This window comes from Cyprinus carpio, chromosome A20 (genome assembly GCF_018340385.1).
Source record: "Cyprinus carpio isolate SPL01 chromosome A20, ASM1834038v1, whole genome shotgun sequence".
NCBI lineage: Eukaryota > Metazoa > Chordata > Actinopteri > Cypriniformes > Cyprinidae > Cyprinus > Cyprinus carpio.
The window spans coordinates 18,832,463-18,850,437 of NC_056591.1; the positions used below are offsets into that span (position 1 = coordinate 18,832,463).

The 17,975-nt window shown below is 36.2% G+C and overlaps 1 protein-coding gene across 6 annotated transcripts in view; it reads left to right on the plus strand.

Moving 5' to 3' along the window:
* The window catches only part of LOC109089642 (serine/threonine-protein kinase MRCK alpha-like), a 50,885-nt gene that overhangs the window by 6,067 nt on the left and 26,843 nt on the right, over positions 1-17,975 (plus strand). For all 6 annotated transcript variants that reach the window (XM_042777987.1, XM_042777988.1, XM_042777986.1 and 3 more), the window contains exons 2-5: positions 12,597-12,688; positions 15,921-16,004; positions 16,409-16,504; positions 16,931-17,079. In XM_042777987.1, coding sequence (XP_042633921.1) covers positions 12,597-12,688; positions 15,921-16,004; positions 16,409-16,504; positions 16,931-17,079 — 421 coding nt within the window. The remainder of the gene's footprint in view (positions 1-12,596; positions 12,689-15,920; positions 16,005-16,408; positions 16,505-16,930; positions 17,080-17,975) is intronic.

The window sequence follows — 17,975 nt, forward strand, 5'->3', positions numbered from 1 at the left end:
CCAAATGCTTTTGTATTTCTGCAGCTGTATATGTGTATATATAAAGTGGATAGATTTAATATGGAACTCAGTTCTGTTATATTGAAAGTGTTTGTCATTTTCTCATCCTCAGCATTGAAAAACAATATTGGACCCTATTTACTTACATTGTATGGACAAAAAAAACAAAAAAAACAAAAACAAATGGAGACCCTTTTATAAATATATTTTGTGTTCTACAAAAGAAAGGCGTACATGTTTGATTTCATATTTGTTTTTTGTGACTAACTATATACCTTTACATGCAGGGTAATTTGGTTATTTGTATAAAATTGGTGGATTTTATTATGGAACCCAATTCTGTTACTTTAAAGGAATAGTTCACCCAAAAATTAAAACTTTGTAATTTACTCACCTTGCACCATTGCAAAACAGCATTGGACCCTTTTGACTTTTAATGTATGGAAAAAAAATATAAATATATTTTATAAATAAATAAATAAAATATGTGGCAGATTTGTGATATATAAAAAGGTTGGCAGATCGGCTGTTATGCTGCATGCACACAGTTATCACTTGGCCTTAGCCTGTGCTGCTTCCTGATTTATATGCCTGAATACTTTGTGTGTGTGTATTTTGGTGTATGCCCTTGAGCTTTGATGCACTGGAACAGTAGACCATCCTATCAGAATGCTAACACATGCATTGCTAAGCTGTGAAACAAAGTGACCCAGAGATTTGACCTCAACATTCGATAAAGACTAAAGATATGACATTCCGACTCTAAATTCTGATTGGATGTGTGACATTCAAAGACATTGAAAAATGACTATGAACACTAGCAGTAGTAGCTTCTAGAATATAGGATTACTTGCATGAAATTTTAGTCTCAAATGAAGAGCAAACAGCACTGAAGTGTTTTCAGTGTAGATACTGAGTGATTTGCACAGTGATTTGCGGGTTCAGTGGTTTTGGTTTGGTTTCTCTTTGAGTAGGCATGCATTTGTGTTTTGCATCATAGATTCCAGTCCTTGAGGGTCACGGAAAGCTCTTGCTGGCCATGCAGCACGATGAAGCAGCTTCGAGTGAAACAAAATGAGGAAATCCTGTGGTTGTAGTGATTTTTGTCTGTTGGTTATCTTGGCTGACCCCATAAACATGGCAGCTGTACTTGTTAGCCTTAAACATCACGTGCACGTCAGGCCAAGATTCGGTCCAATCTACCTCATGAGATTTCCAAATGACAAAAATACCCTCACACTTCAGTAACTATCACGCATGACCTAAACTTGATGAAGATTTCACAAGCTTTCCAAATTGTAGATGGCAAGTATTTAAGATAATTACTCTTGCATGTTAAAAATGCTGCACCCCTGAGATGAATAGTTAGGCTGAATTGCTGTAATAGCTGCTTAGCTGTAAAACAGTGTACACAGTTTAGTTAGGTTTGTAAGATGGAAAATACAGACAATTAAACAGAAATTTTAATAGATTGAAATAGTGTTGGGCGATATGGTAATTTTTCAAATCGTCATATCGTCAGCCCGTGAGATCGACGATACACGATATTATCATGCATGGGTGGAGCAAGAGAGAGACTCTTTGTTCTTGTCATAGCATAACTATTTGGTGTTTTAAACTGCGTAGATGCACGAGGGAGAGCCTATAACCCCTTTCACACTGAGATTCCAGAAAATACACGGGTAATGTGTCCCGGCAATTGTTCCCGGGTCGCTAGATTTTGCCCCTTTCACACTGCCATTGATTACCCGGAATATGTGCGTGTATTCACACACAACCCGTAAAGGTCCTGTGAAGACACGTGATATCAGGGTGTGACATGTAATGTACGAGTCGAAAACGCTAGGCACGTTAACTTTCACTTAAGCTGGCGAACGATCTCAGCTTCAGCGCGGAAAGTGAGGAACTAACTGATCTCTGCTTCATTACAGTTTGCACAGATTTGTTTCGTCGCAAACGTTGATCTGCCTTCAAAACACGCTAAAAGAGTCGCGCGATAACGTGCTCACTACGACACACCCTTTACGGCATTAGTTCTGGCTTTTGTTCACACAGCGCTCGTTCTGGGACTGAACCCGGCAATGTTACTAGGTCCCCAACCCGGGATCAATCCCGAAATCAATCCTGGGACGTGTTTGCATTCACACAGAAGGCGACCCGGCAATTTTCCGGGTCCAACGTGCAGTGTGAAAGGGGCTTATGGAATAACCAATAATCAAAAAAATATACTTTCAAACATACTGATAAACTAATGTTAAATATAAAAATACTGTATTTAAAACAGCTAGTTCATATATAGTCGGACGCAACTGTCATATAGCGCGTCCTGTGACAAATTTGCCATATCTGCGCACAGAAGTTATCAGTCTAAATGTTCTGCAAAATCAGTCAACGGTGAAAATCAATAGTAGATTTCATTTAAAGTCCAACAGTTTAACACTAATATTAGACATTAATGAACACGTTAAATATAAAGTATACAAAACAGGTAAGTTCATATATTTGGAGTAATGTTCAATTAAACTGATGCATCAGTCATACAGCGCTCCGGACCATGCGCCCCATGACGAGCCTGACACACCACCACAGAAACAAGAATGAGATGCATTCTAACTCAGTTAGTGAGGGCTCGTTTAAAATATTGTACATATATAGGCCGTTCAGATTACTTGTTAAAGTGCAATGAAATACCTTATATCTGCAGACCATGTAGGCTACGTCTGTTTGTGGATGGAGACTTCTTCACCGGCTACAGTCTAATCCTCATTTGCACGCGTGTGTGAAATGCGGTGCTGAAGTGAAATAGCGAGGCAATTTGATAGCTGAATTATAATAGACCGTCTAATAAAAATAATAATAATTATTATTATTATAATTTAATACATTAATAGAAGAATGAGGCTAATATCGTCTTGACTATCGACAGAGACATCTGCTATTGTCGATATCTCTGAATATCATCGATACACAATACTATCGTCTATCGGCACAACCCTAGATTGAAATGAGAATTTAAGGTAGCCTGTATGACAGACTAGCCCTTGTCCTTTTTCAAAATGATTCCAGTCATATTTCGAGCAATTCGAAACCATTGTGGTGAACAGTGTGTATCTGAAGGGTCTCTGCAGAAAATAATGCATTATTAATCGACTTTAATATATTGGCCAAATTTTCTTATTGGGTCGATAACGGTAGCAGTGAAATTGAACATTTATCGGCTGATACCGATATGGTGGCTGATATATCGTGCATCCCTAAACTTATATCATTGCTGTTAGCTTAGCAACATGCTGCTTCATCAAACACTGATATTATCTATTGTAAATTATTTTTGAGGTTACATTGCTGTTGGGATGTTGCCTTAGCAAGGTAGCTGACTAGGTTTTGAAACATGAGCTTGTGATTCCTCACCATCTAGTGTTTATCATAAGCCCCATAGGCATGGAAAATGGCAGAGAGATAAAACCCAGTCTGGTAACAGAATCGAAGGGTGTTTCTACTGCTCTCAAGAAATGCCCCATCTTACATTCCAGGCCTAAACCAAAGGGGTTCTTGTGGGTGTGTTTGGCACTCAGGCAGTAGACTAGATTAAAGGCAATGTCACATGTCAAATATATCAAGGTCAGAGATAAGTCCTCTCATTATGAGTGCTGTCAGCATGTATCTGGGCTGCTGTGGGGGGTTACGAGGAAGGGCATGTGTGCGAGGGGATGCTCCATGGATTGGGAAGATTTTTTTTAAAAAGATAGGGGGTTTTCACATACATGACTCCATATATAATTCATGTTGTTGTAGGAAGCAGGTACCAGTTTGAATTTAATTCCAGTTATGCTTCTGGTTTGGTTGTTAAATAATTCTGTTCCATAATACACATCCAAACAAAGTGCGTTCTCAGAGGGCTTTGCGGTCGAGGCGGTATTTGCGTGTCGGCTGTTCAGTAGAGCTGAAAGAACATGGTTTGCCTCCCCCCACCTGTCTGTCATCAGTCGACGTGTTTTGCAACATCTTTCTTTGAGAGCCGATCCACTTTTTGAACTCTTGTGTGCATTTGTTCGAGTCTTGTTGGAACATGTTTCACCAAACGCATATTTTTGGGATACTTACGGTTTCAAGTCCTAGTGCTGACACCTTTCCTCTGTAGGTTATAATAAGTAGTTGTTTCCAGCCTAAGGCATTGACTATGGCCCAGAAAGTGTCTGCACTGGAGGACTGCAATGTATATATAGCCTTTTTGTCCCTTTCATTTATTCTTGCTGCTGAAAATGGGGGTTTGTGGCAACTTTAGACCATGACTGCTTTTAGACCATGAGTTCAATTGAGTCAGAATACCAATATTTGATTCTCAACATGGATTTTGTTTTTAACTTATGTCTATGACTTATGTCTTGCGTAGCCAGACTTTGAGTAAATGGCAAAACACTAGTCCAAAGCTTATTCTGGCCATGAGCTGCCCACTTAAATAAGAAAAGACCATCTGACTCACATAGTAAAGAGACCAACCACAGTTTTTGTTTTTCTTTTTACCAGAAATAGGTTAGGGTATACTACAATAATATGCTGGAGTGGAAAATAAATATATTCATGTGGCACTTTCTGTGAATGATTGTACAGAAAACACTGGGAAAAAGTGCAATATGTGCATAGATTTATCTTTATTTTAAGTGCCTCAGAAAAACTAAATATATATTTATAAATATAACATGTATAAACTGTATAATATAAAGTCAGCATGAAAAAAATGGCTATTTTCTAAATGCATATTATTTATTTTATTACAAACAATTTAACCATGCGCATATAGTTTTTTTTACATTCTTATATTTTTATTCAAAATAGGGCTAAAATGTTTAGTCGACATTATTGACAACATCAACAATAACCAATTGTCGATAAATATTTTTGTTGTCGAATAGTCGTTTGTTGTCATGTGACTAATAATGTAAGGGCCTGCAATAACATGGTTTGACCAGTGAGGTACTGTAGTGCAAGACTGTAATTCAGCCCTCCCAGCTGCAGTCCAATAGAAGAAGACATATGAGAAGTGCAAGTGAAGCCGAAGCAGTAGTGTTGGAAAGTTTTACAAAACTACAAAAAACGTAAAAAAATAGCTGTTAGGGGTTAAGCCTATGGATTAATTGGTGAAATGATCAACGAGTAGTCGATTAATCACTCTAATAATAATTAGATTAATCGATTATCAAAAGAATTGTTTGTTGCAGCCCTAATTTAAAATGTCATAAATCTTTTGGTGAAATGACCAACTTCTCTCTGGTGACTTCTTGAAGAATTTAATTTGCATAAAACCTGCCCCTTTCTTACAGTTGACTGCAAGCTCGCATTCAGATGTGAAATTTTTAATGAAAAAAAAAAAAAATCCCTTGTACATTCTTTAAATATTTCTATTTAATAGTCATGCTGTTTTGGAACAACATGAGGGTGTGTAAATGATGACAAATTAAATTTTTAAGTGAACTATCCATTTATCCTCCTGTGAGAAGTATTTGTGTATGGATCAAGTTACAAATGGCAGGTTAATAATAGGGTTTGATGTTTGCTTTAAATGGGAAACTACGTTTGACAGTCAGTGTCTAGCCCAAATTAAAATTTCAGAGTGGCATGTTCCAGCGAAGTTGATTAGCGATTATGATAATAATGATTGTGATGACAGTGATGATAATTTGAATATATTAGGGGTGTGTAGTTTCCTCAGTTCTGACTGCCTCCAGGGTTTTCAGTCAGTCATGGTAGGAAACGTCCAGCAAGATTTCATTCACTCCTCTGTTCTGAGAAAATGCCGTAGGATAGAGTTACATCTACCATGACATATTTTGCCACAGGGAGGTGACTCGGTGGTATTATGTTGACTGAAAAACTAATGCTGTATTTTTAAGTCCCTGCCAACTGAGCATAAGAGCATGCAGTCTGTAGAAAACTTTCACAGCTCTTGTGTCAATGTCATGTTGTTGGACAACTATGTGATCTTCTCTGGGGGATAGGACCGTTCTGCTTTCCTGCTAAGTTGTCTGTATTACAGTAGGTTCTGAGAAATGGCAAAGCTAATTTTAATCACCTTGAGCCTCACATGAAACAATATCATACACTACCCTTATTTCGTTGACACATCCAGCATCTGTGTACAGGCTCTACTGGTGTACAAGTCTTGGGTTAAAGTAGTAGTTCACCCATGAATGGAAATTCTGTCATCATTTACTCACCCTCATGGCTTACTTTCTTCTGTAGAATGCAGATATTTATAGCTGAATGTCTTAGCTGCTTTTTTCCATTCAATGAAAGTGAATGGCAACCAAGGCTGCCATGTGAGATTTTCAGTGATTAACAACTGTTCTTCACAGAAATCTTTCTCAAATTTTAGTGTGTACACCATGGTTCCAGAGTGAAATGTGGAACTGTGTACTTTTGCATGTGAGCAGTGTGTGTTTTCAACATCTTAGATCGGCTTGCATTGAAAGCTGCTTCACACAAACTCACCTCTGCTTGGTTTGGGTTGCTTCTAAAATGCTGTGTGTTTTTCACTTGAGACTTTAGGCATGATGTTAATGACAAAATCAGCAGGTTAGCACATCTGTTTTTTTCATTCTGTTTGGGTCTTTGAATGCAGGACACATGGTGTTCTTTTAAAGGTGAAAGTTACTTCATGAATTTTAACTGCATTTTTATCTAACCTTGGTGTAGCATCTTTGTATTTTTGTAGATGGAAAAAGTAGGGGATTGTTGTGCTGGATCATGCTACAAAATAGGTGATGCGATTGCCGGTGCACAGAGAGCTGCTATTACCAGGAATGCAGTAAAGGGTAACACACGTTTTTTACGTGTTTACCGTCACATGTCATCTCCGTCTTTTGTGTGCAGGGTTTCTGTTTGTGTCATTTGTCACATAACCTTCCTGCATTCAGTGAATTTTTTAAATAGCTGCCTGTGCTAAAAGGGCCGTGTGTTTTGCACTCTTGCTCTATCAATGCACTTACAGCATGGGGCTTCAGTTTCTATCTCTAATGGCCAATTCTTCACCTACTCCATCTGTTTGCATTTGTTTCTTGATGAACATTAGCACAGGAGCCCTGAAACATCCAAGAGCTTTGTTTGTTCTGAGTGCTCTTTGTATGGCTTTATTGTATTTTGGGAATATCCTATTTTTACATTGCAGTGGTTTAGACAAATGTATGTTTTGTCTTGTCTGACACAAGCCATGCCATCATGCTTCAATGGCAATAGGGGATGCTTTAGGGGTAGTGTATATTGCTTTGGGAATTTGGGTGTCGTGGGTGCTCACTCTAGCATTTAACACAATTTATCGCACCATTGCATGTTTATGCAGTATGAAAGTGATTCTCAGGCATGTTTATGTATGTTTGGTACTTATTAATGATTTAATGCTTTTTCCTGTCCTCATGGAGGGTTTCATATATCACCCCCTGCTAACTACATGGTACTAGCCATGACTTTGCCTTAGGGATTGAAAGCACCCATGACTTTTTATTTATTTATTTGATATCCTGCCACCTTGTTTAATAACACAGGCTGCCATTGCATCTATGTAGGGATCCCCCTGTTCAGGACCACTTCATTCTGTAAATGTAATTTATTCAGTCTGTTGGGACTTGTCTTATTTGTAGCCATTATTAGCTGTAGCAGTTGTGAGGGACTGGGAATTTCAGATTCTGTTCTATTTTTAATTTTTTTACATTTCTATACATTTTACAATAATGTAGTTAATGTGAATTCTTTTGGTCATGATAATCGAAGAGCGAAAATCTGATATTGTTACAGCATATTAATTTTTTATATTATACTGAATTTCTATATTATTTTATATTATGGAGAGATCATTTGAGAGACAATGGGAACTGAAGATTAAATTCAATTAAATTTTTAAAAAATTATTATTATTATTATTTTTTTTATTCATAGACACCATGTGAGAGACAATGGGAACTGAAGATTAAATTCAATTGAATTAAAAGTTTTTTTTTTTTTTTTTTTTTTTTTTTTTGTTTTTTTTTTTTTTTTTTTTTTTTTTTTTTTTTTTTTTTTTTTTTTTTTTTGGTAGGCTTTCCAAAGGTCACATAATAAAACCTTATAAGTTATTGAAATAACATTTTTCAAAAAATTTGGTTGACCTTAAAACCTTTGTGTGTGTGTGTGTCAGAGAGGGCTACAAAAGTGTCTGCTGTGTTCATATTGAATGTAAATATTGGAGCATAATTCACATGACACCTATGTTGTAAAGTAGAATTTCATCATGAAGTTTCACTGTTTGCATTAGCATAACCTCTGCTCTTAAAGTTGCAGAGGCCTCAGCACATTGTGATTGTCATTACTGTGCAATTGTGTTAATGCTCTCAATGCCTTAGTAGCCTCTCTGGTTACGGCAGAGGAAGGCCATCCTCAGGTCTTTTAGCTCCAGGAGCTGGGACGTGTTCTTCTGGAAGCAACATTTTTGCGTTGTTACCTCACTGTGGCCATAAATAATCTCTCTTATGGCTTCCAGATGTCCCCCTGCCAGAGGAGTGGATGTGGGAACACACACTCAAGGCCTAGTATTCCTCTTTGCATCTTTCTTTGCACATACGCCTGTCCCCACATACAGCGGGGAGGGCAGATGTACACAAGCACGCACAGATTCTCACAAGCACTGTGTCACGCACACCCTTAACCAGTCTGGTAGGAGACACAAAGACGGGACGTGTTTTTCCAGTCCCACAATGCCAATGAGTTTAGTCTGACACTTTCTTTTAAAACCTCAGTATTCTTATTTTGCATATATGTTGTCCCTTTGTACCAGGGTTAAGAACTGAAACTAAAACTTTCTCTACTTAGATAAAGCAACATTAACAAAAATAAAATAATATGTATGTGTGTGTGTGTGTGTATATATATATATATATATATATATATATATATATATATATATATATATATATATATACTTATTTTAATTTATTTTAGTACTTCGTTAAAAAAGTAGTAAGTTAGTATTTTAACATCATTTTTTATAAAATGTATAAAATAAGATTTATAAAAAATATAGACAGAGACATATTAAAAAATAATAAAAATACCCAAATTACTAAAACCTCAAAATCTTATTCATAATACAAAAACTTGATTTAAAAAAAGGACAAATGATACTAAAACAACACTGATTTGTACAACCTCACTAATACCAACTATTCTTTGAAAGAATCATAAACAGCCGTACAGTGAACAATGTGGCAAAGAAGTTTACATTTACAGCACTGCAGATTACCTCACTCTCATTTGTCATGGCAACCGTTGCTATGTTTGGCATGCTCGTGTTGTTTTATTAGGTTTTCAGGTGAGTGATACTGTATAGCTATTGTTCTGCTACCAAAATTGAACAAGAGAAGCATCGCTAAAGCTAACATTGTTAACCAACTGATACTTATATACATAGGGTGGAGCTGGCTTCATGATAATGCACAGGTATCGCATGGATTTCTCCATGCATGGGCCCCTCGCTCGGTCTACGTTTATTTGTTTTTAGTCTCTAAAGAGCCTTGCAGGTCCCATTATGATGTGGGTACTGGCGATTCATTCTTGTGAAGTGTTTTATTCAGTGGTTGTTTTGCGGTCCATGCTGCCTGTGGAACAGAGGTGTCTTTTAGGACTCTAGTGGTTGTTGGTTACGAGTGTTATGCCTGATTGTCTGCAGTCAATGGTGTGTATGACGTAAAGCACGACTCCCACTGCAGTGCCACACTTATTTTAACATGTGGCTGCCGCTTACTCATGTCAAAACTGTTGAAAGTGTCTTAGAGGTCAAGCGTGGCTGATTCTATCCAGGGATGTCTGAGGTTATTTTTATTCTGTCTCAGTGGTATAAGGCTGGGTGGTACGAATTTGATACATCCAGTCAGAATTTAGCATATTAATGTTTTTCTATTTATTTTTTTTATTTTTTTTTATAATGTTAAAAAAACTTACCATTATCTTTAGGCTTGTATCCATCAAGTAAAAAAAAAAAAAGGATCAAATGAAGTATGTTTTTATAAGTATATATTTTATAAGTATTTGTATTTAAATCACTAAGTTATTTAAATATGATTCAGATAAGATTTTATAAAAAAAAATTAAATAAATTAGTTTAATTTAAATAGTATTAATTATAATTATATATAAATTAATTAATTTATAATTATACAGTATTTATTTATTAATTTATTTATGTTTTATTTATTCTTATAAATCATATTTCCAGCAAAAAAAATATTTCCAGCAAAAAAATGTATAAGTATAAACTTATAATATAAAATAGTATTATTAATTTATTTATTTTGGTGGAAATGCAGATTAAAAAATAAATTAAATAATATATTCACACAGTTGTGATAAATATTTTCACCATAATAAAAAATTACTCCTATGGTGCTACAATACTTTGTTCTACTCAATAGTGTTTACACATTGCTGGTATTATTAGCATGTTTTTAGCTGTCAGCAGGTTGTGTGATAGAGTAGCTGCTGCTGATATGAGACTGTGACGACTGTTAGATTAGCAGTGGGTCAGTGCTTAAGTGTAATTACAGTAGTAATGTGGAGCAGTTCTGATGATACGTAATGACCTGCCTGGGTAATGAAGGCCTGCTGGGACCAAAATGCCTTGGAGCCACCAATTGTACCTTGGTGATCTACCCACTTATTTGCTCTGAAAGACAGATGCTGTAACTTCGACAGAGTAACAGAGTAATGACCCCTGCACTTATATGCTGTTACTGTGACATGGTGAGAGTTTGATGGAATTTTAGATTAAATTAGATTTTTATGGTTGAATTGGGGTGTGTTATATTTATTATTCTTAGTTTATATTAGGTTTTTAAGAAAGAAAAATGGTTGGGTTTGTAAAATCATCATTATATTATTTTTTATATTAGGTCATATAGAAAATCTGCTTTGTATTAGCTGTATTTGTGCACTTCAATGTCTATTTGCGTTTCATTTGAACTTACATTGGGGCTTCAAGATATTTAGACACTTAGGATGTGTTCACACTATTCATGTTTGGTTCGATTAAAATCTACTCTGGTGCTATTTCTCTGTTAGTGCGGTTCGTTTGAGTAAGTGTGAATGCTCTGAACCCTGGAGTGCACCAAACAAGCGGACCAAGACTGTTCTGGATGGTTGTTGCCTTAACACCTTTAATGAACTCAGATGCAGTTCGAATGAAATATGAACGCAACATGGACCAAATATTTATAAACGAACCAAAAACAGGAAGTAATGACAAGATGAGACACTATGCGACATGAGCGGTTTATCCCAAACAAAATGAGCAGAGGGCAAACGTGGAACAATGAGGAGTACATTAAAGTGTGCATTGAAGGTACATATTATAAATAAAAATAAAAGGTACCGGACCAGTGGCATCTTTTGTACCTTTTTTTCTGAGATTGTATAAATCTGTTATTAAATAGTTCTATATACTGACACCTATGTGACTTTTTTTATTTCTTTCTTCTGCACCATCCAATATTGTTATGGTAACAGAGCCACCCCACCCTGTGTGCTTGATGCTGATTGAATGAGAGTTTATGGACCAAACTATGAGTCTGTAGCCATGACAGTGTGCTCCCATGGAAAAATTTAGCCACAGAACACCTTAGTAATGTGTATGAAAGCCATTAGATGAGGTCGAACTTTGTAAAAAGATGTTTTAGGAAGGTCAAGCTTACCTCATTCTGAGATGCTAAGATTAGAGCTGCATAGACTCTCATGATGGCAGGTGTGGGTGGCGTGTTTGTACTCTTGTTGAGGATAAACATGGCAGACTTTTATCCTTATCACACTGCGGTTGAGATCATCCTCTCTTCTGTTCCCATGTTCTCCCACCCTGGGAATAACACACACACAACATTGCTGCAGTGGAAGAATGCATTATTTTACGTAATATTTACAAAAGAATGTTTCAAATAATAGTTCATTTCAAAATGAATTTATTCGACAAAAAAAAAAAAAAAATTCCAGCATTTGTTTCATAAATAAATATATTGGCAATAACTGTTAAAATTTTTTAGATTTTTGAAAGAAGTTTTTATGCTCACCAGGGCTGCATTTATTTTATTTTAAAAACAGTAATACTGTGAAATATTATTTCTATTTAAAATAGTATTTTTTTATTTTAATAAAATGGAAACTATAATTTATTCCTGTTATGGCAAATCTGAATTTTCAGCAGCCATTACTCAAGTAATCAGTCTCATATGATCATTTAGAAATCATTCTAATATGCTGATTTGGTGCAATCAGTGTTGAAAACACAAAATATTTTTTGTGATACATTTTTTCAGGATTATTTGATGAACAGAAAGTTCAAAGGAACTTTCTATTTTATAATTTATCTGAAATAGAAAATATTTTGTAACATTATGAATACCTTTAACTGTCCCTTTTGATTAATTCAATGCTGAATAAAAGTATAATATTTCTTTTAAAATCTTTCTGGCCCCAACCTTTGGTAGTGTATTTGTTTTTAGTTTTTGACAATTTCTTTTTATTATTATTATTATTTTTTTTTTTTTTTTCAATTTTACTGATTTTGTCCCTTTTGGTATTTACAGCCAAACCTTTTACATCCAAGGTGAAACAGATGCGCTTGCACAAGGAAGATTTCGAGATCCTGAAGGTGATTGGACGGGGAGCGTTTGGAGAGGTATTTATTGTTCTCACTACATTTGGAACATTCTATTGTTTTTTTTTTTTAGATCCCATAAGAGCCCCTTTGCATTATTAGTTAATATACTGCTTTACCATAAGCACAGGTATGTTGCAGTGTAAGGACATTCTTCATGCTGTACTTTTGAGAGCCCGAGGCAGTTAATGTTCTTTTGTAATGACAGATGTGTGATGTAGTCACTGGGGAATGTGTGGTGCACAGGTAGGCCAGGAAACCGGCACTATTAGGTTACTCAGTGATGGTTGGCTGTTCAGAATGGCACATGAAGTGGGAATATTGGATTGGAGCCATGTTTTAAAACCCCAGCAAATGGTTTTTGGAATTTGTATTCAGGTTTTATTTTCGCAGTGACTGAGCACTTGGACGTTTCCAAGTTGAGTTGAAGGAAAAGTTCACCCAAAAATAATAATTCTGTCATTATTTACTCACCCTTTTTGTAACCAGTGCAGCTCCTTTTCTTCTGTGGAATACAAAAAGTTAATATTTGAGGAATATCTTTGCAGTTCTGACTTGCAAGTGAAAAAGTGAAAGTGAAGTGATGTGTAGCCAAGTATGGTGACCCATGCTCGGAATTTGTGCTCTGCATTTAACCCATCCAGTTGCGTGAACGTAGCAAAGTATGGTGACCCATGCTACACACACACACACACACACACACACTGTGAACACACACCCGGAGCAGTGGGCAGACTTTTTTTTTGTGGCACCCGGGGAGCAGTTTGGGGTTCGTTGCCTTGCTAAAGGGTCTCACCTCAGTCGTGGTATTGAGGATGGAAGAAAGCACTGGTCATTCACTCCCACCACCGACAATTCCTGTCTGATCTGAGACTCGAACCCACAACCTTCAGGTTACAAGTCTGACTCTCTTAGGCCACGACTTGAAATATTGCGTGACTGATGATGATTTTATGATCGTTTTATGGTACCCCCCCCCTTTTTTTTTTTGAAGCTTGAAAGCTTTAGTCCACATTCAGGTAGTAACAAGCATATTATTCAAAGTTTCTCCTTTTGTTTTCCATGGAAAAAAAGAAAGTCATATGGTTTTGGGAATGACAGGATAGTGAGTAAATGATGACCAAATTTCCTTTAAAATTAGGGCTGCACAATTAATCGAATTTCTAATCGCGATTACAATTATGGATGCCACAATTACGTAATCGTTCAAAGCGGCAATTAATCGTTCAAAGTCCGCTTATGTTATTCTGCATGCTTAAGATGCATTTTTTTCTTTCTACATGTTATCTTAAGGGTTTTTCCCATTATTTTAATTTTAGTTCTGGTATAGCATTATAATACCATTCAATATTTTTTACTTTTTTATAATTTAAAGAAGAAACCAATCCAATGTATAGTTGACATTTGAGGCCTAATACTATATAAATATAAAAAATTTGGCATGCAGTTGCATCAAACAATGGTATAAACATCATTAAATGTAAATTGTGATAATCGTAATTAATAATCGCAATTACAGTTTCAAGGTAATAATCGACAATTATGATTTTTGTCATAATCGTGCAGCCCTATTTAAAATACAGATCTGCTTTAAACAACTGTGTCTGTAAGAAGACAGTTTAAACTCTTTTTTTTTTAACAATTAATAGGTTTGAGTTGTAAACATGGCATCACATTTATTAGACTAGGTGGATAGAAATACATCAAAGATCATTGAGATTAAAATAGATTTTAAAGGGCAATGTGTCAGTCCCTCGGTTTTTCTCCACTTGTCAATGTCTGGTGAGCTGTGATTCATCTGCACCCTCCTCAATGGGAACGTTTTCGTCCGACACACCACTCAACAGGGTTTCCGGTCTAGCGTCTGCTCACTTCAGTCCAACTGGTATTAACAGCTCATGGTAAGCTAGCAGAAAGTCTGTTCTGCTTGATGTGAGCCTGTTTCCAAAATAACACCAGAAAGGAAGCCACGCAGCTGTGAGAAAACGTGCAAAGGAACAGATTGAGGTTAGGTCACACACTTTCATCTCCTGGTGGATCAGAATAGGCTTGGGCAAACAGAAGAAGGGCATATGACATCATTTCCTGTCGAGACTGCTGAGGCTGAGCTATGTTTTATTTTAAATACTATAAATATTTGTAGAGTATACTCTACAGTAAGCACTATAGCAGACTATGAACGTACATTATTTTAGTGTTTGATGTATCAAATTCAGTTTAACAAAAAACAAACAAAAAACTTTGTATCCAGACAGGATGAAAATGTGTGACTGTCATAAAAATATCACAATTGTCCTATTAATAAATAGAAAGGAAAAGAAAGAAAAGAAAGACCTGGTCTCATAAATAAAAGACCATTCAAGTGCTGGGACATGCAGCACTCTCACAGAGATGTGTGGATTTTTTTTATTATAAACAGACCAACACATTTCTATGAGAGTGCTGCATGTCTCAGTAGTTTTCCTGGTCTTGTAGTCTCTGAAGATGTCATCACATACTTGATGGCAGAAAGCGAAGAGCAAAAAACTTTGAAGGAGACTCTTCTATCATCAAAGTCAGAGCCAAAAACTGTGTGCTCCTTCTGGATCAAGTCACTAAACATTGCCAGAACATTGTTATGTTCTCTGTTCATCATTTAATAGAGTGAAGACATCACACGCCTAACTGGGCTTAATGTTTTATATTTCCTTATCAAGGCAGATGCTAGATAAGATCATAAGAAGTTTACTTTCCTAGCACTATGATTTCATATTTGGTTTTCTTAATTGTATTTGAACTTTACTGTTTGTAGTCTCACAGAGATTGAATTTGCAGCTTACTGTTACAAATAATTGCCCATTTAGACAGGAATAGACTGTCAGACTGACATTTGTGTTATTTTTTATTTTGAATCAAAAAATCCTTGTTTATCAAAAATTCCTGAAAAAAATACAAAAAATTGAGGGTACTGCCAGGAGTACATTTCTTCAAAATTGAATTAAATTATTCAATAGAGTTTAATATGTTTTGTAGGCACACAAATCATGTTTTACTTGCAAGATTCTGCAGACCTGACCCCAGTAGAAATGAACAAATCTGGTATTATATATTTCTGCTCATAATCTGCTGTACTTTTGTTCAATGAATGCTAATGGCAGCACATTTAAGAAGCAAGCTGAGGAACACTTTTGTGTGAATGCCAATAAAAACACTGTTTCCAGGTCAAATTATGTTTAAGATCACATCAGGACTGATGTTCTCGTCCTCCTTACAGGTTGCAGTAGTAAAGGTGAAAAATGCAGACAAAGTATTCGCCATGAAGATTCTCAACAAATGGGAAATGCTCAAAAGGGCTGAGGTGAGCTGATGTTTTTACAGACATCTCTTCCTTTTATTCAGCAGATTTGGTTCAAACCAAACTGCTTTAGCTGCAAATAACAGTAATGGTTTTCTCAAGACTGATTTTTATATAATGTACAAATCTTGATCCAGTTAGCATCAGGCTGTACCATTCAGCTGATGCAACCGTTTCTCCTATATCCCTGGCGTATCATTCTTTAGCATCCTATAGAGTGCTACTCCCTCTGTCTTTGCCCATTACATGAGGAACCACTTAAAACAAACAGTCTTTGCTCTATATGATTCAGAAACCATTCCTCACCATTCCTTGGTTGGAGTCATTCTAAGTATGTGGAGCACATTTTTGATCGCTGACTCCAAAAAAGTGGTTTTCTTTGACATTTTACGCCGTTTTTTTCTCAGACTGCATGTTTTCGGGAGGAACGGGACGTGCTGGTGAACGGGAACAGTCAGTGGATCACAACGTTACACTATGCTTTCCAGGACGAGAACAACTTGGTGTGTGAGAACTCTCAAGCTCACATTGGGTCTGATTCACATTCACTTGATAAGGTTCTAAGAGTGAGATCATTAATCACTGCTTACAGCGTTTCAAGGGACACTGTTTTGTAGCAGACTTTATATTTGTCTGTACCATGCTGTGTATAGTGTGACTGGAGAAGGGGGGCTCTAATATGAATTATCATTTTGAGTTCAGCTTCATGAGTGGGAGTGTGAAGGAATGAAACTGGAGGAAGAGAACGATAAAGAGGTTTTGAATAAAAGAATGTCATGGATAATTGAGATTGGATGGGTTAATCCAAGGGTAAAGGAAATTTAAAAGATGTAGACTGCCTGTGATTGATATCCTTGTTTCCCATTATTTTTGTTTCTTCACTTCTCTTATTTCTTTCTTATTCACTTCCTGTTTTTCTCTCCTCCCAGTACCTGGTGATGGACTACTATGTAGGGGGAGATCTGTTGACTCTGCTCAGTAAATTTGAAGATCGTTTGCCTGAGGACATGGCCAAGTTCTATCTGGCTGAAATGGTCTTGGCTGTTGACTCTGTGCATCAGCTACATTATGTTCACAGGTGGGTCTTGACTCTTTAAACTAGGGTTGATAATCAGTTAAAAATGTGACTGAATTAAATGCTCATTGATTAATCAAATTAATGGCATATTTCAGTATTTGCTGAACCCTCAAATGAGGATAATTTAAAGATATCATTGTGGCAGACATAAGCATTGAATAGATATTAAAAAGTGGCTTTAGAAGTCATTTTATTTTTGTTTCCATATCAATAAATGTATAATCCTATCACTGACCTACTGTACACAGCAATTCATTTTATAGTCAGGTTTGCTTGTAAAACTCTTGAAAATACACATTTATTGTTGACATTTGAAAGCACATGCCTTGTTAACCAGCCAAAACATGACTTTTTATTTGAAACCAGATGTTTGGGTGAGGTGTATTAAATAGTTCATCCTTATTTTTCCATGACCCTGTTTTCTAGTTAGTTAGAGGTAGTATTAGAGGGAGGGATATTCTCAATACAGAGAGAATCTGATTGGATGAAAATCTGTGTAGTGCAACATGAGTCATTTTTTTTATGATTTTTGCGGCCTAAAATGAATGATTTTGCTGCGGCTTTTCTCAAAATTTGCGGTGATATTTGCAGCATCTCTTTTTTTTTTTAAGTGAAATATAACACAGACAACAATCTTCTAACACTGTTATGACTTTTCTGACTTCGAGAAACATTGTAGGGCTCCATACTAACGTTTGAGGACACCAGCACCAGTGCAGTTAAGTTCTACAGAAAGTGGCACCAGCACCTGACAGTACAGCACTCACCCTAATAACACATCTACATCTCAGAGATGGCTATTTGATGTCTGCATTTACATATGCAAGATGTATTTTTAAGAGTGCTTGCTCATCTGCAATATGTCTCTAACATGTTTCCGTTCAGATGTCAAATAG